The sequence below is a fragment of the Acanthochromis polyacanthus genome, chromosome 6 (genome assembly GCF_021347895.1).
Source record: "Acanthochromis polyacanthus isolate Apoly-LR-REF ecotype Palm Island chromosome 6, KAUST_Apoly_ChrSc, whole genome shotgun sequence".
Classification (NCBI taxonomy): Eukaryota; Metazoa; Chordata; class Actinopteri; family Pomacentridae; genus Acanthochromis; species Acanthochromis polyacanthus.
The window spans coordinates 5,993,633-6,020,096 of NC_067118.1; the positions used below are offsets into that span (position 1 = coordinate 5,993,633).

The 26,464-nt window shown below is 39.1% G+C and overlaps 1 protein-coding gene across 6 annotated transcripts in view; it reads left to right on the forward strand.

The window, feature by feature from the left end:
• Window positions 1-26,464, forward strand: part of tns2a (tensin 2a) — a 79,882-nt gene that overhangs the window by 6,041 nt on the left and 47,377 nt on the right. The window contains exon 1 of one of the 6 annotated variants that reach the window (XM_022220392.2): window positions 7,840-7,954. The exons of the other annotated variants lie outside the window; for them this stretch is intronic. Coding sequence (XP_022076084.2) covers window positions 7,931-7,954 — 24 coding nt within the window. The 5' untranslated portion in view covers window positions 7,840-7,930. Of the gene's footprint in view, window positions 1-7,839; window positions 7,955-26,464 lie in introns of those variants that run through there. 6 annotated transcript variants of the gene reach the window in all.

Here is a 26,464-nt window from a genome sequence, read left to right on the forward strand (position 1 = left end):
CACTAGAGGGGGCCACACCACATTAAGTGTGTGATTCGCATTTTGTCCCTGTCCAGGATACATTTTTAAAAAAATAAATATTTGCTGTTAATCATGTGCATGTGTGTTTTAACCCAATTACAAGCTGTGCACGTGATTTGGTAGTTGCCCTGTGCATGTTTTGGGGCCACAAAAAAAATCTTGCTTAGGGCCACCAAAGTCCTAGGGCCGGCCCTGGTTGTGGAGACCAGTTCTGTCAGTGTTTGTATGATGTTTGTCTTTGGTGTTATCTTCAAAGACATTTCCTACCAGTGGTGATGACTTAGACTCTTCTAAACCCCAGAAAAGACCCCTACAAACACCAACAATGGCCGCTGCTCATCCAAATGACTTCAAGCTCGACATCTAACTAAGTTTCATGTAGATCCCCAAGAAAAGTGTGGAACACAGACACAAAGACAGAGATTTATTCATTTCTTAGGGAGATGGATCGACCAAAAATGGTCAGATAAGTGTGTTGATGGATGGTTTCTGAAGATGTTGGACTGACACTTCGACACCTACCGAAGACTGACGTAGATTACATGAAAGATTCCCAAGAAAAGTGTTGAACAGAGACACAAAAGCACAAAGACTCAAAGACAGAGATGTACTCATTTATGAGTGAGATGGATGGATGCAAAATGGCCAGAAAATAGTTGCTTTAATTTGTTTTTCTTGGGCTCAGTGCTGTTTATTGAACTTTTCTTACTGCTTACTGGTTCTTGATGTTGAAATTTTAGTTGTTTTTCTGAAAACCTCACACTGGTTCTGGTCTTTTTTCTGTCTCGTTGACCGTTGAAATATATAGAGTCTTGGCGTTGGGACAGCGGTTTTATATGTATTTGTCTTGCGTTCCCTGTAATTTCTCACGAGCAACAAAGTTTAGATTGGCCGTGACCAACACAGAGGCCTTGAGCCACAGGCATCCACACCCAACACAGGAAGCGACCGGTGAGGGTTAAATATAGACCCCCACGGCGATATCTGGAGGTTATTCTCAAGCTCCGTTGTGTGAGGAAGACGGTGAATTCCAACGTAAAGGCCGGGCTCAGGGGGTGGCTGCCATCCACTGGATTCCTGCGGCTTGAAAACAATGATCTGAGCAGGACTTGAGGAATGCTTGTTGTCGTCTGTAGTGGGCACTCACATGAAAGCCGATCGAAAAGGGGAAAGACATAAAACCGCTTCCTCCCACAACACCACCCTTAAAAGAAACACCTCCCAGCAAACTATGCGCAAAATATTTTCTTTTCTTGCACCAAAAATGTCGGGTCTCTGGTCTGGATTGAACGGAGCTCGTCGGACATCTATCTCCTCGGTATCTCACCTCTTCTCCTCCAACAGCTGCACCTTATCAGCCTCTTGGATTAGCGCTGTCTTGCACAATCCGTCGTCGAGCCACACAACCCCCCTTTTTCTAGCCTCCTCCTCCCCTCATTTCCTCTTGGCCGGGGTTCCCGCTCAGTCCACCTCTTTCTCATTTACCTCCGAGCTCGATCCAAGTCCCTCCAACTTCCTCAAAACTCTAAATATCCAGACTTCAACACACCTGCAGCACCTCGCGTCAATTTGAGAGCTATGATCGGTTCCACATGTTCGCCAAAAGTGTCGTGAAAGTCATCCATCTCCATCTCTCTCTTCCAGCAGTGACCCTCCCCCACCGACTCACCCCTTCATTCCAATCCCAAGCACCAGTTTCCTGTCTCGTCGTTTTGTTAGTTTACCTTTTTCACCTCACTACTGCTTTATAATGCAGCTCTCCTCCTTTTTCCCTGCAGCGAAGCAGGAGGAAAAAGAACCCGAACAATTAAACCCCCCCTCAATCTATCAACCCTCGTGAGCCAGAAATTCTTGGATTATGAGCAAAAGGAATGGAGCACATTACTGCATGTGTTTGGCGGGTTACATGTCATAACTCACGGTCACGTTCTGCACTGATTGGCCTGGATGCTTCGTACCTGCATGTCAGACGAACACATATGGAAGAGATCGAGGCAGCATTAGAAGTCCGAGGCTGCAGAATATTATAGAATCACGATTTAAGACACTCGGCTCAAGTGGAATGTACATACATGAGTGTACGTACGGTTTAATCACAGCCCTGAGCTTGTGTTCTTGTTCTGATTCTATGGAAACCAGACATGAAACTGGAAAAATAAAAAGGTCTGTGCATGTTTCTTCAGCTGCAGAGAAGTCATGCTAAAAAATACAGCAGGAAAAGATGACCGCTAAGAGGTTTTATTACTTGTTTTTATTGTAAATAGCAGCAATTTTGCACCTTTATTGTGAATACTAGCATTTATTTGCACCTTATTTCTACAATTTGCACATTAATTGCACCTTCTTTGCATGGTTTTAGTTGTTTTTAGTTTATTTTTGGCAAAGACAGCACACAGTTAACAGTAATTGCAGCAGAGTGAACTAGAAGCTAATTAGCATCAGCTGTCCCTGAGCAGGAACAAAAAAAAGAACAATAAATACATAGTAAAGTAAAGTTATGACCTAATAAGTTCTCAGTTGACAGTAAGCAAACAGAAAAAGGCAATTTTATTGCAAATATCAGCATTTATTGCATCTTATTTAGTCAACCAGTATGATTTGCATGTTATTTGCACATTCTTTGGCATGTTCTTAGTTTATTTTTGCAGGGGCAGCGCACAATTAAAAGTAACTGCAGTAGTGTTAGCTAGCAGCTAATTAGCATCTGTTGTCCCTGATCAGGTCCAGAAAAGCAGAAATACCACAAAGCAATAAATACATAAAGAAAAACACTAAACGTTAAAGTCCATCAGTACGAGATAATAAATAAAATCATCATCAGTAACATGATAAATGTTGGGTTTAGCACCTGAAGTTATGGTGAAAGAAAGGAAAACAGAACCACATCACGACTAATAACGTAATAAATTCTGGATTCACAGCAAACAAATAGAAAAAGGCACTTTTATTGTAAATACCAGCATTTGTTGCACCTTATTTCTTCAACCAGCACAATATGCAGGTTATTTGTACATTCTTTTGTGTGTTTTTGGCCTATTTTTAGTTTCTTTTTGCAGTGACAGCACACGATTAACAGTAATTGCAGCAGAGTTGGCTAACAGCTAATTAGCATCTGTTGTCCCTGATCAGATCCAGAAAAGCACAAAAACTACAGAGCAATAAATACATAAAGAAAAACACAAAACTTAAAAGTCCATTAGTATAATTAATAAAATCAGTAACATGATAAACTTTGGATTTAGCACCTAAATCACAGCAAAGGTTATGATGAAAAAAGAAAAACGGAACAAGATCATGACCACTAATGCAAAGTTATGACCTGATAAACTGTGGATTGAACGTAAACAAACAGAAAAAGGCTTTAGCTGACCTCACCTGGAGCATTTCTCCTGTTTTACCACCAGATGACGCTACAAACTAACCAGTTCCCACTCACCAGCCGCAGTTACTGTTTGAACAAAGACTCATATCTGTGGATTCCTTTTAGTGTCATTGAGCAGTTAACACTGGAATTAAACAGCAATATGTCAGACAAATCAGACAGCATTTTTAAAAGTTCAATATATACATCTACTTCAAAAAAACAGAAGTGCAAATGTATCTATGAAAACACAAGGGGTTTATTCTGTTAAATATAAGTTATTTGGTGTTTTAAGAACTATAAATACACAAACTGATGTCCCACAGTGTTGAATACATCTGAAAAATATGGCTTAAGTTGAGCAAAAAAGTACATATAAACTGCAGCTGAATGTAAACATAGGTAGATGGGGCAAATGTGTAGTTAATTCCAGCTTTTTGAAATTTAACAGTGAGTAAAACATCTCAATGTGATTATTTTATATAGATTATATCCATATATTATGTTATGAAAGTAAAAGCTGATCTGCAGTACATTTACTCTTGTTTTAACCCACTGAAAATGTCACTTTTAACACCTTAGCATTAAATATTTCCAATGAAAAGCATGAAAACAGGTTAATAACTGAGCAGAGAAGCTAAAAATGCTGGGGAAATGCTCAAAATAAAACAACTAAGCCTTGAAATGCACAAAAATAGGAAAAATTCTGAAACATTTAACGCTGTAAAACAACAGCCAGTGTAAAATCTACTCTGTATAAAATGCCTGGTGTGTTTTCTGTCCACATTCCTTTCACAGTATTTGTAGTATTTGGGCTGAACAGGAAGAGGAGGAGCGTCTCCACCCACTCAGGACTCAAACACTTGGTCCATGGGTGCTGCACGTTTGTTTACATGTTCAGAGTTCAGATTCCTCCAGTTTTTTGGGTTTGAATTCCTCCCAGATGAGCTCATCTCCACCTTAAACGCTGCAGAATGAGCCTGGTTGTGCAGACTATAGGCGTGGTAAAGGAGAATTTTTACTCTTAAAAATACAGCATTAGTAAACAAACCATAGTTATTTAATTATATTTACTTAAATGTACCTTTACACCCTTGTTTTACTACCTAAAAATGTACTTTTCCTGTGGTAGCTTAAAGAAACTGTAATATAAAGAACTAGAAAGAAAGAATCCTTAGATTTTTGGGGCTTTTCATAAATTTAATCTCCTGTCTGTTCATTATTATCTAATATAATGAGGTAAAGTCACATTTTCTACAACTTCAGTAAGGTTTTATTCCATAATATTTAAAGTACTTGGCTAAATACATGTCATTTCCCTCAATATTTAGATGTTTTTGGTAAATTTTTAATACTAATTTCCCCCCTTTTTAAAACACTTTATCTCAACTAAATGTGCCCAAAAATAACTTGAATTCATCCAGTCCTGGTTTAATGTGAAATTTACACACGTGGACAAAATTGTTGGTACCCCTCAGTTAAAGAAGGAAAAACCCACAATTCTCACTGAAATCACTTGAAACTCACAAAAGTAACAATAAATGAAAATTGATTGAAAATTAAATAATCAAAAACAGCCATTACTTTTGAATTGTTGATTAACATAATTATTTAAAAAAACAAACTAATGAAACAGGCCTGGACAAAAATGATGGTACCTCTATAAAAGATTGAAAACTATTTGACCAGAGTGACATGATTAACTCAGGTGTGCCATTTAATTGACATCACAGGTGTTTCCAAACTCATAATCAGTCAGTCTGCCTATTTAAAGGGAGACAAGTAGTCACCCTGCTGTTTGATGAAAAGGTGTGTACCACACTGAACATGGACAACAGAAAGCGAAGGAGAGAATTGTCCCAGGACATCCGAAAAAAAATGATAGACAAACATCTTAAAGGTAAAGGCTATAAGACCATCTCTAAACAGCTTGAAGTTCCTGTGACAACAGTGGCTCATATTATTCAGAAGTTCAAGACCCACGGGACAGTAGCCAACCTCCCTGGACGTGGCCGCAAGAGGAAAATTGATGACAAATTGAAGAGACGGATCGTTGGAATTGTATCCAAAGAGCCCAGAGCAACCTCCAAAGAAATTAAAGGTGAACGCCAAGGCCAAGGTACATCAGTGTCAGATCGCACCATTCGTCGTCGTTTGAGCCAAAGTGGACTTCATGGGAGACGACCAAGGAGGACACCACTGCTGAGAAAAACTCATAAAAAAGCCAGACTGGAATTTGCAAAAATGCATGTTGACAAGCCACAAAGCTTCTGGGAGAATGTCCTTTGGACAGATGAGACCAAACTGGAGCTTTTTGGTAAGGCACATCAACTCTATGTTCATAGACTGAAAAATCAAGCATACGAAGAAAAGAACACTGTCCCTACGGTGAAACATGGAGGAGGCTCAGTAATGTTTTGGGGCTGCTTTGCTGCATCTGGCACAGGGTGTCTTGAAAGTGTGCAAGGTACGATGAAATCTGAAGACTATCAAGGCATTCTGGAGAGAAATGTGCTGCCTAGTGTCAGAAAGCTTGGTCTCAGTCGCAGGTCATGGGTCTTCCAACAGGACAACGATCCAAAACACACAGCCAAAAACACCCAAGAATGGCTGAGAGAAAAGCGTTGGACTATTCTAAAGTGGCCTTCTATGAGCCCAGATCTGAATCCCATTGAACATATGTGGAAGGAGCTGAAACATGCCATTTGGAGAAGACACCCATCAAACCTGAGACAACTGGAGCTGTTTGCTCATGAGGAGTGGGCCAAAATACCTGTTGACAGCTGCAGAACGCTCATTGACAAATACAGAAATCGTTTAATTGCAGTGATTGCCTCAAAAGGTTGTGCAACAAAATATTAAGTTATGGGTACCATCATTTTTGTCCAGCCCTATTTCATTAGTTTGTTTTTTTAAATAATTATGTTAATCAACAATTCAAAAGTGATGGCTGATTTTGATTATTTAATTTTCAATAAATTTTTATTTATTGTTACTTTTGTGAGTTTCAAGTGATTTCAGTGAGAATTGTGGGTTTTTCCTTCTTTAACTGAGGGGTACCAACAATTTTGTCCACGTGTGTATAAAAATGTGACATGAAAAAGAGAAGATGAGATGCAAAAGAACGTTAAAGATTAAAGTAAAGACATAATAAAGAATATAAAGACCCAGTCCCAGGAGGTACTTGGGATGTAGAGTTAGAATTACATTTAACAGCATAAAAGTGAAATATTTCTGTTATTTTTTTTCGGAGAAAAGACCCGTTTTTATCACGATATTACACTTAAAGCACTAAAAGCTTACACCATCATGTTGTGTTTCTGTATTTGAAGAATTGTGAGAGAAAAACAGTCTCCGCGTTGAGACATTTAACTTTTGAAATGAGAAAGAACTGCATTTTCAAACAGTTTGAACCAATTATTTTGAAGAAAAACTCAGATTCTCTACAATTTAACTTGATTAAACGTAATAAGGATGAAAAAAAAAAAGACTTTGCACAATTTTTACATGCAGAGATGTGCAGAACTTCACTAAAATGACCAGCATTAGCACAGGAGGGCTCAGTGACATCTGTGCTTTTCAACAACCCCCACCGATACTCACAGCGACCATCGTTGAGTAGTCAGATGAGTTTTGGTTTTGGTCGTTGGAATAACAGCCCTGGACACACCTCATAGAGGTTTAAAAGCTGAGGCAACACCAACCACCACCAGAACTGAAGAAGCGTCTTGGATGAGAGGTGAAACGTCTTCAAGGAACTTTCTTAAAGTCCAGTGGGTTGATTTAAACTACTTTGGATTCACTAAAATACAGTTTTAAAGAGCATATTTATATTTTATTCTTGCATTTGAGGAGTTATAAGAGAAAAACAGTCAATGTATCAAACTATTAAACCTTTAAAATGAAGAATGTTTGCATTTTCAAACTGTTTTCATCCATTATATAAATGTGTTATTAATAATTTACAGTAAAAATAAACTTTATTACTATACTGAAGATCAACATTAGCAATTTTACAGCAGAATAAAGCATCCAAAAGTACAATAAGGGTAAAAATAAAGTTATAACAGACTTTTTACATGCACAGATGTGACATGGTAGATCATGTGCACAATGTGAGGAGCTATAAGAGAAAAACAATCAAGATTTTGAGACATTAAACCTTTAGAATGAATAATATTTGCATATTCAGACTGTTTTAATCCATTAATTTAAAGAAAAAACACATGTAAAACTCCAAATAAATATTTAAAGCAAACAGTTTGTCCTGAATAAATGCAGAAATAAAGTGAAGTTCAATCATGACCTTTACTTTATTTGACCACCTCCAAAAAAAGTTCCTCTGGGAATAGTCTAGTAATTAAATCAGCCAATCAGGAGTGAGAATCCTTCCGCTCCCTCCGGTGACCCGCCAATGAGGGGGCGGGTCCCGGTAACCGGACTCCAGCTCCGCCCCTCCGCCCGGAGCTTCAGGGAGGACCAGGGAGAGAAAAGCAGTTTTCCTCAGAGTCCAGCAGCATGAGGAGTCGCAGCGCGTAGAGCAGCAGCATGATCAGCGGGAAAATGAGCAAGGTAGGAGCACAAACCCCCGTTAACCGGAGATAGAGCAGAACCGAGCCGCTCCGGGGGTCTGCCGGGTCCTCGGTGGGTTCAGATCCAGGATTCTGAGCTCTGAGGGACTCTGGATGGATGCGCTGCTCCGTTTTCATGTCCTGTTGCGCACTTTCAGAATGGCACGGTTTGGAGCCCTAACTTCGCTGTTTTAGTTGTTTTGGGCTGTTCTGCTGCTTCTTACATCTCACATGTGTTCCTGCATGTGTGATCCTTTGATTATGAGCTTTTAATCCACCTTTAAAGTGACTGCTGGGGCACTTTTACGCCTGTTGAACTCCAGTTGCGCATGTTTTACGCACCGCTGTGTGTGTACCTGGAGCTGGTGGTTCTCTGCTCGCTGTGTCAGACTGCATTAATCTGACAGGAACAGGGTCACATGATGCACCCAGCAGCCTCCAGCTCTCCGGCTGCTGATGGTAGCTAAGGTGACAGGTGATTTAATTAAAGATTCAGTGCAAGAGCAGGGAAAGAGTTAGACAAACTGGAGGTTTTTGGAGGATTGTTTGCTAAAAATGAATGAAACTGATGGGAGTTTGGGTTCTATATTTTTTCCTTGTGTCATTGTTTGCATACCATATGTATAAATATGTTGGTTTAAAACCAGGACTAGACCTGCAGAGGTGATTCCAGACATTTCTGGATGAGACACCGAAACCTAAAGCTTCAGGAGTTCTGTTATTCTGGTTGAAAAATTGCTGTTCATTGGTTGATTTTTACTGATTTCCTGATGTTTACAGGCCAGTATCAGTGTGTTTTCATTATATGAGGCATCTGTTGTTTAATATAGCCCAACAGCAGAGATGTTGTTCAGTATCTAAGGGGATTAAATTCACCTGTAGGCAAGAAATCCATACTTTAATTAATGATTTCAACAACAATGTCCATGTTTGGTGAGAATTTATTGACAGAAAGCATCTTATAGTGCTGTAGAATGTGTTTTATTAGCAACCTGTGGCCATATTTTGGTAGTTACTTTGGAGACTAGTTAAAAAAATCACACACAGGTGTATGTTGGTTCCTTATTTTATGGTTGACGTTACTATAATCAGTGGATTTTTGTTATTTTGGGCCACTATTGTTCTAGAAACCCTGAAAAAAGTCCGTCTGCTGGATAAAAAGCCTCAGTTTATTATGACTCCATCCATTCTGTCCATGTTTGATGATAATTTATTGACATATGATGCAATAAATTATGTTTTCGTTGCAACCTTTGGCCATATTGTGGTAGTTACTTTATTAATTAGAGCATTTATGTGGGCATTAGTGCTGCAAATATCCAGAAAAGTAACGGAAAAATGTCTCTAATGAATAAACTTGACATGACAGAAACATCTTTTGACTTTATCCATAGTAAAATAAGGAGCTCAGGCTGGTATCCATGTACGATTTACGGTGTCATTTACTGTTAGAGCCTGATTAGTCTGGTCTTTATGTCTGAAATAATTCTTAGATATAAATATTTAATGCTGTTTTGTGCACAAATACAAGCACCTGTCTTACATCATTTGAAGCTGTGAATATTTAATAAACTCAGAGGAAAAATTGACTAACAGCCGGAAGCAACAACCTAAACTCCAGCTCCTGTTAATGTTTGGATGTTTGTGTGTCGCCTGCGTCAGCTAAAATAACAAACTGTGTCTTTTGCACACCGTTGGGATGTTTGTAGACGAAACACGAGCCGTCTAATGGTGCTTTCACTTGCATTCAGACAACAGAGGTGCATGCGCTGAAGGTTGGACGTCAGAGTTTCAGTAAATTAACAGATCAGAGGCGGTTTTTATCTCGTTTCTCTGCAGTCATGACTCAACATGAACTTATTGCAGTGCTTCTCAAACTTTTTTCTGTCAGGCCCCCAAAAAAACTTACGCGCCCCCCCACCAATTACTTTGTGTGTGTGTGTATATATGTATATATATATATATATATATATATATATATATATGTGTGTGTGTGTGTATATGAACAATTTTTATGTTAAAAAGTGACTATGCAGGGCTTATTTTTTCACAGTGAAGATCAGGGGTGTCAAACTCATTTTGGTTCAGTGGCCACATTCAGCCCAGTTTGATCTCCAGTGACCCCACCAGTAAAATCAGAGCATAATAAGATATAAATAACCACAACTCCTACTTTTTTCCTTTGTTTTAGTTCAAAAAAGTACATTCTGAAAATGTTCACATGAATTATCTTTTTATAAAACATTATGATCATCTTGAAATTTCTTGAGAAAAACACGTTAAATTTCAACAGTATTCTGCCTCAGTTGATCATTTACAGTGCCCTGTGAAAGTATTCGGCCCCCTTGAACTTTTCAACCTTTCGCCACATTTCAGGCTTCAAACATAAAGATATAAAATTGTAATTTTTTGTCAAGAATCAACAACAATTGGGACACAATCGTGAAGTGGAACGAAATTTATTGGATATTTTATACTTTTTTAACAAATAAAAAACTGAAAAGTGGGGCGTGCAATATTATTGGGCCCCTTTACTTTCAGTGCAGCAAACTCACTCCAGAAGTTCAGTGAGGATCTCTGAATGATCCAATGTTGTCCTAAATGACTGATGATGATAAATAGAATCCACCTGTGTGGAATCAAGTCTCCGTATAAATGCACCTGCTCTGTGATAGTCTCAGGGTTCTGTTTAAAGTGCAGAGAGCATCATGAAGACCAAGGAACACACCAGGCAGGTCCCAGATACTGTTGTGGAGAAGTTTAAAGCCGGATTTGGATACAAAAAGATTTCCCAAGCTTTAAACATCTCAAGGAGCACTGTGCAAGCAATCATATTGAAATGGAAGGAGTATCAGACCACTGCAAATCTACCAAGACCCGGCCGTCCCTCTAAACTTTCACCTCCAACAAGGAGAAGACTGATCAGAGATGCAGCCAAGAGGCCCATGATCACTCTGGATGAACTGCAGAGATCTACAGCTGAGGTGGGAGAGTCTGTCCATAGGACAACAATCAGTCGTACACTGCACAAATCTGGCCTTTATGGAAGAGTGGCAAGAAGAAAGCCATTTCTCAAAGATATCCATCAAAAGTCTGGTTTGAAGTTTGCCACAAGCCACCTGGGAGACACACCAAACATGTGGAAGAAGGTGCTCTGGTCAGATGAAACCAAAATCCAACTTTTTGGCCACAATGCAAAACGATATGTTTGGCGTAAAAGCAACACAGCTCATCACCCTGAACACACCATCCCCACTGTCAAACATGGTGGTGGCAGCCTCATGGTTTGGGCCTGCTTTTCTTCAGCAGGGACAGGGAAGATGGTTAAAATTGATGGGAAGATGAATGGAGCCAAATACAGGAGCATTCTGGAAGAAAACCTGTTGGAGTCTGCAAAAGACCTGAGACTGGGACGGAGATTTATCTTCCAACAGGACAATGATCCAAAACATAAAGCCAAATCTACAATGGAATGGTTCACAAATAAACGTATCCAGGTGTTAGAATGGCCAAGTCAAAGTCCAGACCTGAATCCAATCCAGAATCTGTGGGCAGAGCTGAAGACTGCTGTTCACAAACGCTCTCCATCCAACCTCACTGAGCTTGAGCTGTTTTGCAAGGAAGAATGGGCAAGAATTTCAGTCTCTCGATGTGCAAAACTGATAGAGACATACCCCAAACGACTTGCAGCTGTAATTGCAGCAAAAGGTGGCGCTACAAAGTATTAATGCAAGGGGGCCGAATAATATTGCACGCCCCACTTTTCAGGTTTTTATTTGTTAAAAAAGTTTAAAATATCCAATAAATTTTGTTCCACTTCACGATTGTGTCCCAATTGTTGTTGATTCTTGACAAAAATTAAAATTTTATATCTTTATGTTTGAAGCTTGAAATGTGGCGAAAGGTTGAAAAGTTCAAGGGGGCCGAATACTTTCACAAGGCACTGTACATGTGTGCCTTACAACTGACTGATCACAGTTTATCTACAAAGGCACAAAACATTCAGCCTCAGCTATCTGGACCTGAACACTCTAGTATTTTCCTTTATGATCAAAACAACTTGTCAATGTCTAGAAATTAGTTCAAATTTACACTTTTACGAAATTTACAATTTACAATTAATGTGTTCTCTGAAATTTTTACACTTTGTAAAGTCGTCTTGTGGACCAAAATGGAGCATCTGGCGGGCCGATTTTGACCCATGGGCCGCATGTTTGATGAGCCGAGGTGGTGACCTGATCAAGCATGCCGGTGTTCCCATCGCACATTAACGATGTGTTCTCCCATTCTCGGGAGACCGTACTTTTGAGTCTGAACAGCCAGCACAGTTTTTTCACTGCGAAAAACAGGCAGTTCACATAATTGGTTCCATGCAGACAGACTTTTAATTCCAGTTGCTTGCGTCCCCTTGTCAAGCATCTGCGCCCCCCACTATTTGACAAACACTGCTTTAATGTAATATAAGGGAGGATTCGTCTCTAAGGCAATGTAAAATGAGGCTGAATTGTTAATTTAATTTGGTAGAAAGTAGCATTTTGTTTTGGGGAAAAAGGTGAGTTTAAATAACTATTTGTTGTCAAATTGTGACAAATTGTCCATGGTAACTGATGCTGAAGAGTTAGATCTCCATGGTAACTGATGTTGAGGAGTTAGATCTCCGTGGTAACTGATGCTGAGGAGGTAGATCTCCACAGTAACTGATGCTGAGGAGTTAGATCTCCATGGTAACTGATGCTGAGGAGTTAGATCTCCATGGTAACTGATGCTGAGGAGGTAGATCTCCACGATAACTGATGCTGAGGAGCTAGATCTCCATGGTAACCGATGTTGAGGAGTTAGATCTCCACGGTAACTGATGCTGAGGAGGTAGATCTCCACGGTAACTGATGCTGAGGGGTTAGATCTCCACGGTAACTGATGCTGAGCAATTAGACCTCCACGGTAACTGATGCTGAGGAGTTAGATCTCCACGGTAACTGATGCTGAGGAGTTAGATCTCCATGGTAACTGATGCTGAGGATGTAGATCTCCATGGTAACTGATGCTGAGGAGTTGGATCTCCACGGTAACTGATGCTGAGGAGTTGGATCTCCACGGTAACTGATGCTGAGGAGTTAGATCTCCACGGTAACTGATGCTGAGGAGTTAGATCTCCATGGTAACTGATGCTGAGGAGTTAGATCTCCACGGTAACTGATGCTGAGGAGTTAGATCTCCACGGTAACTGATGCTGAGGAGGTAGATCTCCACGGTAACTGATGCTGAGGAGTTAGATCTCCACGGTAACTGATGCTGAGGAGTTAGATCTGCACGGTAACTGATGCTGAGGAGTTAAACCTCCACGGTAACTGATGCTGAGGAGTTAGACCTCCACGGTAACTGATGCTGAGGAATTAGACCTCAATGGTAACTGATGCTGAGGAGTTAGACCTCAATGGTAACTGATGCTGAGGAGGTAGATCTCCACGGCAAGTGGTAGCTGTGGAGCTAATCTGATCCAGGTTCTGTTCAGAGTTTAGATTAAATTCGACTGTAAGAAGCATCTCCTTTGAATCAAATCATTTCTTGTCAATTACTTATGAACAATGATAGTTTTATTGAGCAGCTGCCTGTTATCAATAATCAGCTGCATTGATCAGTTAAATAAATACATTTACACACGTTTAACAGTTTTCTACCAACATTCCTGTCTCACATCATTTCCAGTCACAGCTTTTTATTGTTATAAAGTTTTATGTTCCTCATTGTTCTCCATTAAAACAACCTGTTGACTGATGCAGCTGAACACCATCAGTTCATTTTGTGTAAAACGAGCCAAATGATTGTTAAATGCTCCTGTTTGCGTGATGAGTTTGAAGCAGAAAGTCTAAGTTTACAGTCTAAGTTTAGGAAGTTGATAAACACCTTCATACTTGTAAACTCTGACTGAGGTTTTAGTTTTTGTCGCAGTTTTTTCTCACTCAAAGAAAGTTTGACTATGTTGAACTTACTTCGTAGTTCAGTCCTCTGGTGTTGATTAATGAGTTTATTATGAATTAGCTCCAAATCTCATCAGAACTTCTTTGCTAAACAAGGGAAACAACAAAGCAGATAACATTGTAAACCTTTCCTTCTCTGATAGCAGCAACGTTATTTTTCTCCTCTAGGCGGATGTCGACTTGCGTTTTGCTCCGATTATAAGTGGAAAAACTGCCTCTAAGCCGGGCAGCGAGGAGCTCACAATGCTGCGGCTGTGTTCTCCATACAGTAGCTATTCTATATTTGTAATTATTGGGTGTAACTGAGAGGTTTGATGGCACATGGTGTTTATTTGGGACACGCTCTGTTCGCTGCCAAGCAGGGAGGCCTGAACAGGGGCCTTCTTCTGGTGAGAGTCCACAGTGGCTGCTATTCAGCCTCACCTGGAAAATCCTGCAGGATGGATGGTTCAGTGTAGCAGGAATCAAAATCAGTTCATCGTCAGCCACGTGGACGATGTTTGGAGCCGATGTAACAGATTAACCCCCCTGGATCAGTTTGTACTGTTGACACATAAAGATTAAACATTTAAGGGTCATTCCAGAACTGGAGAACATTTTGCGTTCAACCCATCAAATGTCAGATAATCCACGTAAAAAATACTAAAACATGCAGTAGTTGTTTAAATGTTCTTGTCCTGAGACCAAATCTAAAAAAAACTAGGAGACAATAATGTCTGAAAATATTTTAGTCTAGAGTTCCCCCTTAAACTACATTTTTTTTCTTGTCCCACCCCCTCTGTTGGCCAAACTGAATCTCTAATAAAACAGTTGAAATGAAATTTAAACCTCGCTTTTTGGTTTTATTTTTTCATTTATGTCTCTTGTAATTGTGGGAACATTATTTGATCAATATATTTAAAATAATAATTATTATGCATGTAATGTGTGCCCCACAACAACCCTGTTAGCATAACCTTGTTAGCTGGTAGAAGAAAAAGAAAACAGTGAATCACATGACAGAACATTGTCAGCCTTGATTAAATGTCTCACTCTACCTCATGTTATCCGGATCAGACTAATTCTTTTTACTGTTTTCCATCAGTCAGTTTGTCCTCTTGGTCAGAGCTAACATTAGCATGGATTAGCAACCCTGGAACTGTAATTAGAGTAGGGTTTGCAAACAAAAATAAAACATGGAATAAAAATGGTACCATTGATGTGTAAGCTGAGCCAATCAAGCCTTTGATAGTTTATTACCTATTGATGAATATGGAGCAGAAAAATGTAAAAGTTTTGAAGCCCAAATGTCCTTCAATTCTGGAATGACCCTTTAACTCTTACTTGTTAAGCTATTTAGGGTTTTGTTTGTGTTTACAAAGAGGTATGCTCAACAAACAAATGATTATGAAAGAACACAACTAGAGCTAATTACAGTTGGAAAAGTTCAAATCAAAGGACAAACTGAATTGAAAACCAAGACAAATGCACGTTAGCAAGACATTATCAAGGAACATCCATGTTGGCTGGTATTGTTTCTGAGAGAAATATTGCACAGATTTCAGTGTAATATCTCTGTGTGTCATCTTTGATTTGGGATAAATGATTGATAAATCAACCCTTATAGGAGCATGATATGTCTTTGTATTGTTGGCTTAAATATTTGATGTAAACTTGTTTTATATGTGGTATATTTTGGCCTGGAGAGGTATATTCCAGTACCTGGGGTTTAAGCTAGCCTAGTTAGTTAGTTTCTACCTGGCTATACTTTGGACCAAAGTATACCCAGGTAGAAACTGGACCAAAGTATACCCAGGTAGAAACTGGACCAAAGCATACCCAGGTAGAAACTGGACCAAAGCATACCCAGGTAGAAACTGGACCAAAGCATACCCAGGTAGAAACTGGACCAAGCATACCCAGGTAGAAACTGGACCAAAGCATACCCAGGTAGAAACTGGACCAAAGCATACCCAGGTAGAAACTGGACCAAAGCATACCCAGGTAGAAACTGGACCAAAGCATACCCAGGTAGAAACTGCAGCAAAGCATACCCAGGTAGAAACTGCAGCAAAGCATACCCAGGTAGAAACTGCAGCAAAGCATACCCAGGTAGAAACTGCAGCAAAGCATACCCAGGTAGAAACTGCAGCAAAGCATACCCAGGTAGAAGCTGCAGCAAAGCATACCCAGGTAGAAGCTGCAGCAAAGCATACCCAGGTAGAAGCTGCAGCAAAGCATACCCAGGTAGAAGCTGCAGCAAAGCATACCCAGGTAGAAGCTGCAGCAAAGCATACCCAGGTAGAAACTGCAGCAAAGCATACCCAGGTAGAAACTGGACCAAAGTATACCCAGGTAGAAACTGGACCAAAGTATACCCAGGTAGAAACTGGACCAAAGTATACCCAGGTAGAAACTGGACCAAAGTATACCCAGGTAGAAACTGGACCAAAGTATACCCAGGTAGAAACTGGACCAAAGTATACCCAGGTAGAAACTGGACCAAAGCATACCCAGGTAGAAACTGGACCAAAGCATACCCAGGTAGAAACTGGACCAAAGCATACCCAGGTAGAAACTGGACCAAAGCATACCCAGGTAGAAACTGGACCAAAGCATACCCAGGTAGAAACTGCAGCAAAGCATACCCAGGTAGAAACTGCAGCAAAGCATACCCAGGTAGAAACTGCAGCAAAGCATACCCAGGTAGAAGCTGCAGCAAAGCATACCCAGGTAGAAGCTGCAGCAAAGCATACCCAGGTAGAAGCTGCAGCAAAGCATACCCAGGTAGAAGCTGCAGCAAAGCATACCCAGGTAGAAGCTGCAGCAAAGCATACCCAGGTAGAAGCTGCAGCAAAGCATACCCAGGTAGAAGCTGCAGCAAAGCATACCCAGGTAGAAGCTGCAGCAAAGCATACCCAGGTAGAAACTGCAGCAAAGCATACCCAGGTAGAAACTGGACCAAAGTATACCCAGGTAGAAACTGGACCAAAGTATACCCAGGTAGAAACTGGACCAAAGTATACCCAGGTAGAAACTGGACCAAAGTATACCCAGGTAGAAACTGGACCAAAGCATACCCAGGTAGAAAGTGGAGCAAAGCATACCCAGGTAGAAAGTGGAGCAAAGTATACCCAGGTAGAAACTGGTCCAAAGTATACCCAGGTAGAAACTGGTCCAAAGTATACCCAGGTAGAAACTGGTCCAAAGTATACCCAGGTAGAAACTGGTCCAAAGTATACCCAGGTAGAAACTGGTCCAAAGTATACCCAGGTAGAAACTGGTCCAAAGTATACCCAGGTAGAAACTGGTCCAAAGTATACCCAGGTAGAAACTGGTCCAAAGTATACCCAGGTAGAAACTGCAGCAAAGTATACCCAGGTAGAAACTGCAGCAAAGTATACCCAGGTAGAAACTGCAGCAAAGCATACCCAGGTAGAAACTGGAGCAAAGCATACCCAGGTAGAAACTGGACCAAAGCATACCCAGGTAGAAACTGCAGCAAAGCATACCCAGGTAGAAACTGCAGCAAAGCATACCCAGGTAGAAACTGCAGCAAAGCATACCCAGGTAGAAACTGGTCCAAAGTATACCCAGGTAGAAACTGGAGCAAAGTATACCCAGGTAGAAACTGGAGCAAAGTATACCCAGGTAGAAGCTGCAGCAAAGCATACCCAGGTAGAAGCTGCAGCAAAGCATACCCAGGTAGAAGCTGCAGCAAAGCATACCCAGGTAGAAACTGCAGCAAAGCATACCCAGGTAGAAACTGCAGCAAAGCATACCCAGGTAGAAACTGGAGCAAAGTATACCCAGGTAGAAACTGGAGCAAAGTATACCCAGGTAGAAACTGGAGCAAAGCATACCCAGGTAGAAAGTGGAGCAAAGCATACCCAGGTAGAAAGTGGTCCAAAGTATACCCAGGTAGAAACTGGTCCAAAGTATACCCAGGTAGAAACTGGTCCAAAGTATACCCAGGTAGAAACTGGTCCAAAGTATACCCAGGTAGAAACTGGTCCAAAGTATACCCAGGTAGAAACTGCAGCAAAGTATACCCAGGTAGAAACTGCAGCAAAGTATACCCAGGTAGAAACTGCAGCAAAGCATACCCAGGTAGAAACTGGAGCAAAGCATACCCAGGTAGAAACTGCAGCAAAGCATACCCAGGTAGAAACTGCAGCAAAGCATACCCAGGTAGAAACTGCAGCAAAGCATACCCAGGTAGAAACTGCAGCAAAGCATACCCAGGTAGAAACTGGTCCAAAGTATACCCAGGTAGAAACTGGTCCAAAGTATACCCAGGTAGAAACTGGAGCAAAGTATACCCAGGTAGAAACTGGAGCAAAGTATACCCAGGTAGAAACTGGAGCAAAGTATACCCAGGTAGAAACTGGAGCAAAGTATACCCAGGTAGAAACTGCAGCAAAGCATACCCAGGTAGAAACTGCAGCAAAGCATACCCAGGTAGAAACTGGTCCAAAGTATACCCAGGTAGAAACTGGTCCAAAGCATACCCAGGTAGAAAGTGGAGCAAAGTATACCCAGGTAGAAACTGGTCCAAAGTATACCCAGGTAGAAAATGGAGCAAAGCATACCCAGGTAGAAACTGGTCCAAAGTATACCCAGGTAGAAACTGGACCAAAGCATACCCAGGTAGAAAGTGGTCCAAAGCATACCCAGGTAGAAAGTGGAGCAAAGCATACCCAGGTAGAAACTGGAGCAAAGTATACCCAGGTAGAAACTGGAGCAAAGTATACCCAGGTAGAAAGTGGAGCAAAGCATACCCAGGTAGAAAGTGGAGCAAAGCATACCCAGGTAGAAAGTGGAGCAAAGCATACCCAGGTAGAAAGTGGAGCAAAGCATACCCAGGTAGAAAGTGGAGCAAAGCATACCCAGGTAGAAACTGATCAGTTTCTACCTGGGTATACCTCGGTCCAGTTCTTACCTGGGTATGCTTATAAATGTGTCCTGTTCCTCCAGTAGAGCTGCTGGTGTTGCTGTATCAGTCAGAGGTTTTAGTGTATTTTTGCAGCAGGGGTTCCTCCTAGAGAACGGAAGTGTATCATGGCGACTGGCTGACCTCACTCTGGGAACAGGGAGTCTCTGTTCCTCCACTGCCTGTCCCACCCTAAAGACACTTTTATTAACACGTCGGCCTCAATGCCAACAAATGATGCAGGAACCCAGATACCGCTCTCAATGGAGGGTGGGATGGAAGTCGCAAGAAAACACCCTGGTGTGTTTCAGCGCGTGAAACCAACTTACTGTTATTAGCAGCTGCTTAAGAATCAACTTTGTTTTTGTTTTTGGAAAACAAGTAGAGTTTTGATGCACATTAAGCTGAAAATCATCACTGATTTCCTCATTCAATTTTCCCCAGCGCCGTAGTAGACTCAGGTTTTATTCGTTTTTTCTTTATTATCAGACTGATACTTTTACAGCGCCAGGAAATTAAATTCTACTCCTTGTTAATTAGTAACTTATTTTTGCAAATCAGTGACTCAGACTTCATTCCAACTTCACATTTGTTCCTTTTCATGTTTACGTGACAATAAACTAAATATCTTTGGACCGTTGTTGCTGAATAGACAACTTTAATCGTGTAATTAGTGACAGAAGTGGAGTTAATTAATGCACGTTTTTATTCTTTTCCAATGAATGGTATTGCTGTAAAACAGTCAAAAAATAATCATTTAAAGTTAAATCTATTTATTTAGAACTCATGCAATAGTTTTTATTTTATATCAATACATTGATGATAAAATCATTTTTATTCGGATTAATTAATTAATTTTTTAAAAATCTGTTTCTCGAGCAACTGAGACTCAGCTGCAATCAAAAATATGAGAAACGGTGCGATTTTTTTTTTTTCATTATTAGAATTTTTTGTGGAACTAAGTTGAACTGCAGGCAGTGTTTACACAGAGCAAATAGGAAGAATACAGTAACATATTTATGTTAAGTAGAATTTTTGTTATTTTTCTATTTCTAACACCTGTGGGCATTTGGGAAAAATGGTGGTTCCAGTTTTTTTGTTTATTTGTTTTTTTTTTTGTAAAATAATAGAGATGACTCCACTTTTTAATTCCTATTTTGCCAATTTATGGCATCACAGTTGTATTTAAAGACATTTTCGAGACTTTCTGCTTCTAGTCCTCCAATAATGGCTGAAAATTGGTCAAATCACAGCTTCAAATTGTAGCATTTCATGAAAATTGCTTTGTTGTACATGTTTTGTTATATTAATGTTTATAGTTGTTCTGTTTCTGTGAAGGTGCAGGAAAATATTTGACGGGAGTGAAAAATCCACTCAAACTGCTTGATGCTCTTTATTACTTATCATTTTGCTGCAGCTAAACATTAATTCTGCTCCTTGAAGTGTTTCTGGGGAGATACTGAACATTTTCCAGCCTCTAGTTCTCTGATTTGTGCTGGTTTAAGTATGAAAACATGATAGAACACATCTGATGTAAACCGCAAAGTAGAGCAAAGGTGTGACTTTTTTGCAATTTTCTGCAGTTTACAGATTAAAATAGTTGAAAGTGAAGAAATCAGTGAAGAAAACATCTGTTTGATAAGAACTTTATAGAGAAATGTTTGTTTTCATGCAGTTGTTGCGATACAGGAGGCAAAAAATGATGGAATACCGACATGCAGACTGGGTTAGTGTGACTAGACTCTATTTATCTTTAGTGAGCGACCTACTTTTTTCTAATCAGTCAATCAAACTTAATTCCAACTTCAAGTTTGTTCCTTTTCTTCTTTACGTGGTAATAATCTAATTATCTTTGGACCATCGCTGTTGGATAGACGACTTTCATTGTCTACTTAGCAACCAAGCCGACGAGCTAACGGTTAAATAATGGGCATTTTCATTCTCGAGAAATGAATCGCATCGCTGGAAAACAGTTAAAATAATCATTTAAAGTTAAATTCATAAACTTTTCAGCACGTTACTGTCTTAGCCTGTTAGCTCGGGCTGACAAACAACATGAAATTCTAGTGAAAAAACAGGAGACTAGTAGAATTTATTAGCTAACAACATGGATTTTTACTGGGAAAAAAAACAGGAAAATAGTAGCATTTAATAACAAATATTATGGATTTCTACAAAAAACAGAAAACTCATAGAATTGTACAAAAACAGTATGGATTTCTATAAAAAAAATGGAAACTTGTAGATTTAAATAACAAGCAACATGAAATTAGACAGAAAAAAACAGAAAACTAGTAGCATTTAATCAGAAATATTATGAATTTCTACTAAAGAAACAGGAATCTAGTAGAATTCAATAACAAATATTATGGATTTCTACTAAAAAGAACAGAAAACTAGTAGAATTTAAGCGCAAACAACAGATTTCTACTAAAAAATGGAAACTAGTGGAATTCAATAACAAATATTATTGATTTCTAAATATTATTGATTTCTACTACAACTAGTAGAATTTAACAGCAAATCTTATAGAATTACACTACAAATACAGAAAACTAGTGGAATTTAATTACAAATATTATGGATTTCTACTTAAAAAAACAGAAAACTACTAGAATTGTGTGATTAGATGATGCTAATATCGAGACGTTTACAGGCTCAGAGGTCACAGAAAGTTCTTCTAAAAGCAGATTTCCAGCGACCATCTGCAGAGCTCCCCTCATAAAGCCCGTCGTTATCGACTATTTTTAGACAGGAAGAAGAAGAGGAAGGGTCAGCGGGGTGCCTATTTGTTTTTATGTTCATCTCTCGTGTCCGACTGACTCCTCCCTCGGTCAGTCCGAGGATCTCTGCTCAGAATGCAGCTCTTTGACTCCGGCTTTGCTGCCAGAAGGCTAAAATGTGAAAGAAAGGAGCTTGTTGTTCAGCAGATGTTGTAGAAAGGAGAGGGAAGAGGAGCGAACGTCTGCAGGAAGCCAGGTTCAGAGTTTCTGCAGCTTCAGGTGGACGTTTTCTGTTTTCTGTGGAAGGTTGTTGTGGTTGCAGCTGCTGGAGGTTTGCAGATGTTTGTTTGTTTGTTTGTTTGTTTGTTTGTTTGTGGATCTAATGGTGTGGATGCAGCTCCGTTAACATGTGATGGTGGAAAAATATGCATCTGCAGCAGGAATGGAAAACTGGATTTGATGTTAAAATCAGTTTATTCTGAACTCAGTCATTTTGTTCTGATTGTACAAAAATAACTTGATTTTAAAAAGCCCTAAATGTGTTTATTGTGATTTTACAGGAATAACTTGATTTGAGGGCAAAATCTCTTTATCCTTATTTAAATGAATTATTCAGGACAGTCCACTAACATTTAGCAAACACTTTTATCCAAAGCGACGTACGTCTGAGAGGAGATACTTGACTTGACTGTAAAATTAGTTCATTCTCATTTTAAATGAGTAATTTTACGGTAAAATCAGTTTATTCTGAACTCATACAATCTGTCATGTTTAGTTTTACATGAATAACTTCATTTAAAGGTCAAATCTGTTTTGTCTGAATTCACACAATCCATTTTTATCAGATTCTTACGACTCAGTTTATTTTGATTTTACAGGAAATAACTTGACTTCAAAGTAAAATAAAATTAGAATTTTGAGTTTGTTCTGAACTTGAAAATTATTTAGGTTTTGTCTGAATAACTTGATTTGACAGAAAAAAAATCAGTTTATTCTGATTTTACAGAAATTCTTTTGAACCTTCCATGAATAATTTGGTTTGAAGGTGAAATCATTTTATTCTGAACTCAGTTGGGATTTTAGATTTTTTTTTTGAATAACTTGATTCGACAGAAAATCCTTTTATTCAAATTTTACAGTAAAAAAAACTTTATTTGTTGCTAAAATCATTTTTTTCTTATTTTATATTATTACCTTGATTCCACTAAAAAAATCAGTTTATTCTGATTTTGTATGAATAACTTGATCCAAAGCAAAAATCAGTTTAATCCAAATTTACACTAATAACTTGATTTGAAGATGAATTTTTATGACTAAAAATGATTTACTTGATCTGGCAGCAATATCACTTTTTTCAGATTTTACATAAATAAGTTAATTTTGACTGTAAAATCTGTTTATTCTGATGTTACACAAATATCTTGATTTCATGGTAAAATCATGTTATTCTGATTGTACACAAATAAAATTTAAAGACCCAACATCTGTTTAAAATTGGTAAAATCAGTTTATTCTGCAGTTCACATGAAGAACTAAAGTCTGAGAGTAACATCAGTTTGTTCTGATTTTAAATTATTGACTTGATTTCACAGTAAAATCAGTTTATTGTGCCTGACTAACACGTGTTGCAACAGGAGTTGTTTTCTATCTGCTGACAGTAATTACTGTCCAGACTTGTGGCTCTCACGTTGTTTCTGGAGTTCTTCTGTCAGAACCAGCAGCTGTTCTGTAGTAAAACCTCCTCGTGTTGTAAACCTCCTTCGCTGTGGTTTCCACCTCGGCTCCACTCCCAGATCAGCGGACGCTTTCCATGAACTGTGTCCCTTAATTAAACTGAATACTGTTACAGGGCTCAGGTCCGACACCGTAGAGGCTTCCAGGCCGCAAAACTATGAATTGTTCTGTGTGGGCTTTTGTTTTCTGGACATAATTCCAGTACGGTCATGCTGAATAGTTGTCTTTTACTGAAAATGCAGCTTTTTTTCTCCAGCATTTCACTGACAAAATGCAGTCGAACACATGGATAAGAAAACGTTAGCAGCTCCAAGTGTTCAGGTAGTTTGTTTCCCTTTATGACAAGAACAATTAAGATTATTGTGACTAAAGCAGCAACAGAAAGGGTGTAAAACTTGAATTTAAAATCAGAATGGTCCTCCTCCTTCACAGTCACGTGGAGCCAGACAGATGGATAGAAAGATATTTTATTCATGGAATTTGGGAAATTTAAGGCATCCAGCAGCTTACACGTTACATTTAAGAAAAAAATAAGGAAAATAATGTGCAAGAGAACTTGCAATTAACATGCAAGTTGAGCTGGTTGAAGAATTAGGGTGCAACAATTGCTGGAATTTACGATAAAGGTTGCTGGTATTTAGAGTAACAACAAAAAGAGAATTAAAAGGTCTAAATATCAGAGGAGTAATAATAATAAGCACATAGGAGGGGTGGTTGGGTTCTGGGGGACATACGATTGTTGGATTTTATTGGGTTTCATTGGGTTTTATTAGGTTTTACTGGGTTTTATATTGGTTTCATTGGGTTTTACTGGGGTTTGTTGAGTGTTGTGGGGCTTCACTGGGTTTTATCGGGTTTTACAGGGTGTCATTGAGTTTTATTGACTTTTACTGGGTTTTATTGGGTTTCATTGGGTTTTGCTGGGGTTTGTTGGGTTTTGTTGGTTTCACTGGGTTTTATTGTGTTTTATTGACTTTTACAGGACTTCATTGGGTTTTATAGAATTTTACTGGGTTTTATTGGGTTTCATTGGGTTTTACTGGAGTTTCATTGGTTTTCACTAGGTTTTATTGGGTTTTATTGGTGTTTTATTGTTGTGTCATTGGATTTCACTGGGTTTCATTGGGTTTTAAATGAGCCACGATGGAGATAGAAACAGCTTTTACATCCAAAAATGATAGTTGAGGTTTACAGCAATTTTTTTTAACCATGTTAATGCAGTTAAGTTGATTGTAAATGACAGGTGGTTACAGTGATCACAGATCACGTTTATACGCAGTAGGTTGTATCTATGTATTCCTATTTCTTTGTAACATTGCTGCCAAAAACTATGCATCAATGTGTATCAGAGTCTATTTAAGACCTAATAATCACATTTAGAAGATCTACATGGAATAACAGGACAAAACCTTGGTGACTTTTTGTAGAACTCGGCTGAACTGCAGGCCATGTTCATCGATACGTAGCAGAGCAGCCATTTTCCCCAGTACTGAGAACACTTGTTGCTTGTTAAACATAGTGGATCCAGGTTCTTTCAACTTATCAAAGAAAATTCATGCTTCTTTTTTCTTATGAATTACGGTATCATAACTGCATTGAAAGACATTTGAGTTCTGTCTTCTTCCAACCATGGTTGTACTGTTTCTATAGAGGTGCAAAACTTTAAATTAGTTTATTATATGTGACTAAGTAAAAAAATGCCATAAAGACACTATTTGCATTAACTAGAACTAGGCTGAACTGCAGGCAGTGTTTGTCTATATTCAGTAGAGCCACCATTGTCCCCCAGTAGTAAATAATCAAAGAAAATCCACACTTGTTTTTTTTTCCTTTTTAAGATTTATGGTATCGTAACTTTATTGAATTGAGTTTAGCGGTTGTTCCCGTAGAGGTGCCGGATTTAAACATGAATTAATTTATCATACATGTCTCATTAAAAACATGCCATAAAGAAACATTTTGCATTAATCAGATCTGTTTAAAATAAGCAATTCTTCACTTTTCAAGCAGCTGAGACTCGACTGCAACCAAAAACACAACAAACCTGAGTGAGTTTTTGGTAGAACTAGTTTGAACTGCAGGCTGTGTTTATCTATATCAAGTCAAGCAGTTTTTTTTCAGCTCTGGTAGCACCTGCAGAAAAATGGTGTACAAGTTTCTTCCAGATTTTTCCATTTTTGCAAAACAAATTATCAAAGGCTGTCTTACTGTTTACGTTGCATGGTTTGTCTGAATGAAGCTGAAGATTTACGTTTGATCCTTCGACACTTTTTTCGATATAGAATGTAGTTTTTGACAGAAATTTGCACACTGACTCTTGCATATTATCTTTCATATACAATATTTTTGCTCTGCATTTTGTACCTTTATTGGAAACCCGAGTGTAGAAGTGAGAACAGGGAATACTCTGCAGTGAAGGTGGTCAGAACGTTTTAAATCCGAGTCAGTTTTTACGACACCTTCGGTAACGGATTGGAGGATCCCGTTCTGACCATGATTGGCTGCGGTCGGACTTTATCGTGGTCTAGATTGTGTCTGAAACAGGAAGAATGCTGCCAGCCTCGTCTCTGTGTTTATCTCTCAGCCCACATCACCACTGTGGTTTCTCTGACAGTAACTGGCTGCTTTTTTAAACTCAGTGAATGCAAACTCATACAAGCCACATTTCACAGGGTGACCGCAGAGTTTCATGCTATAGAATGAATCCATGAAGAGTTTTGATAAACTAGAAGTCTGGTCAGAGGAAATGAATGTCACAACTTTAACCCAATTATGTCTATGTTTGTACTCCACTTAGACCTACTGTAGTCTATTTTTTTTACACATTTTACACCTTGTTTCTTCTACCAGCATGATTTGCACATTTGCTATCTACTTTTTCTTAAATGTAACGTTTGAGCTACTGGATACCCTGAATTTTCCCACTTCTATCTGTCTAATAAAGAGGAGATTGATCATGAGGGCAGGCAAAGAGACGTTATTGCATTTTCCAATGAGGAAAGAAATTGAGGTTTCATCAAAATAGGTTGAAGTTGAGTTAACATGCAACTTAAATGATGTTTCTGTGGATTTAAGTTTCCTACAGTGAGCAAAAAGTGAACAAGAAGTGGCAGAATCAAGCAGAACTTAAAGAAAATCCCACTTTAATTTTCACAAGTAATGGC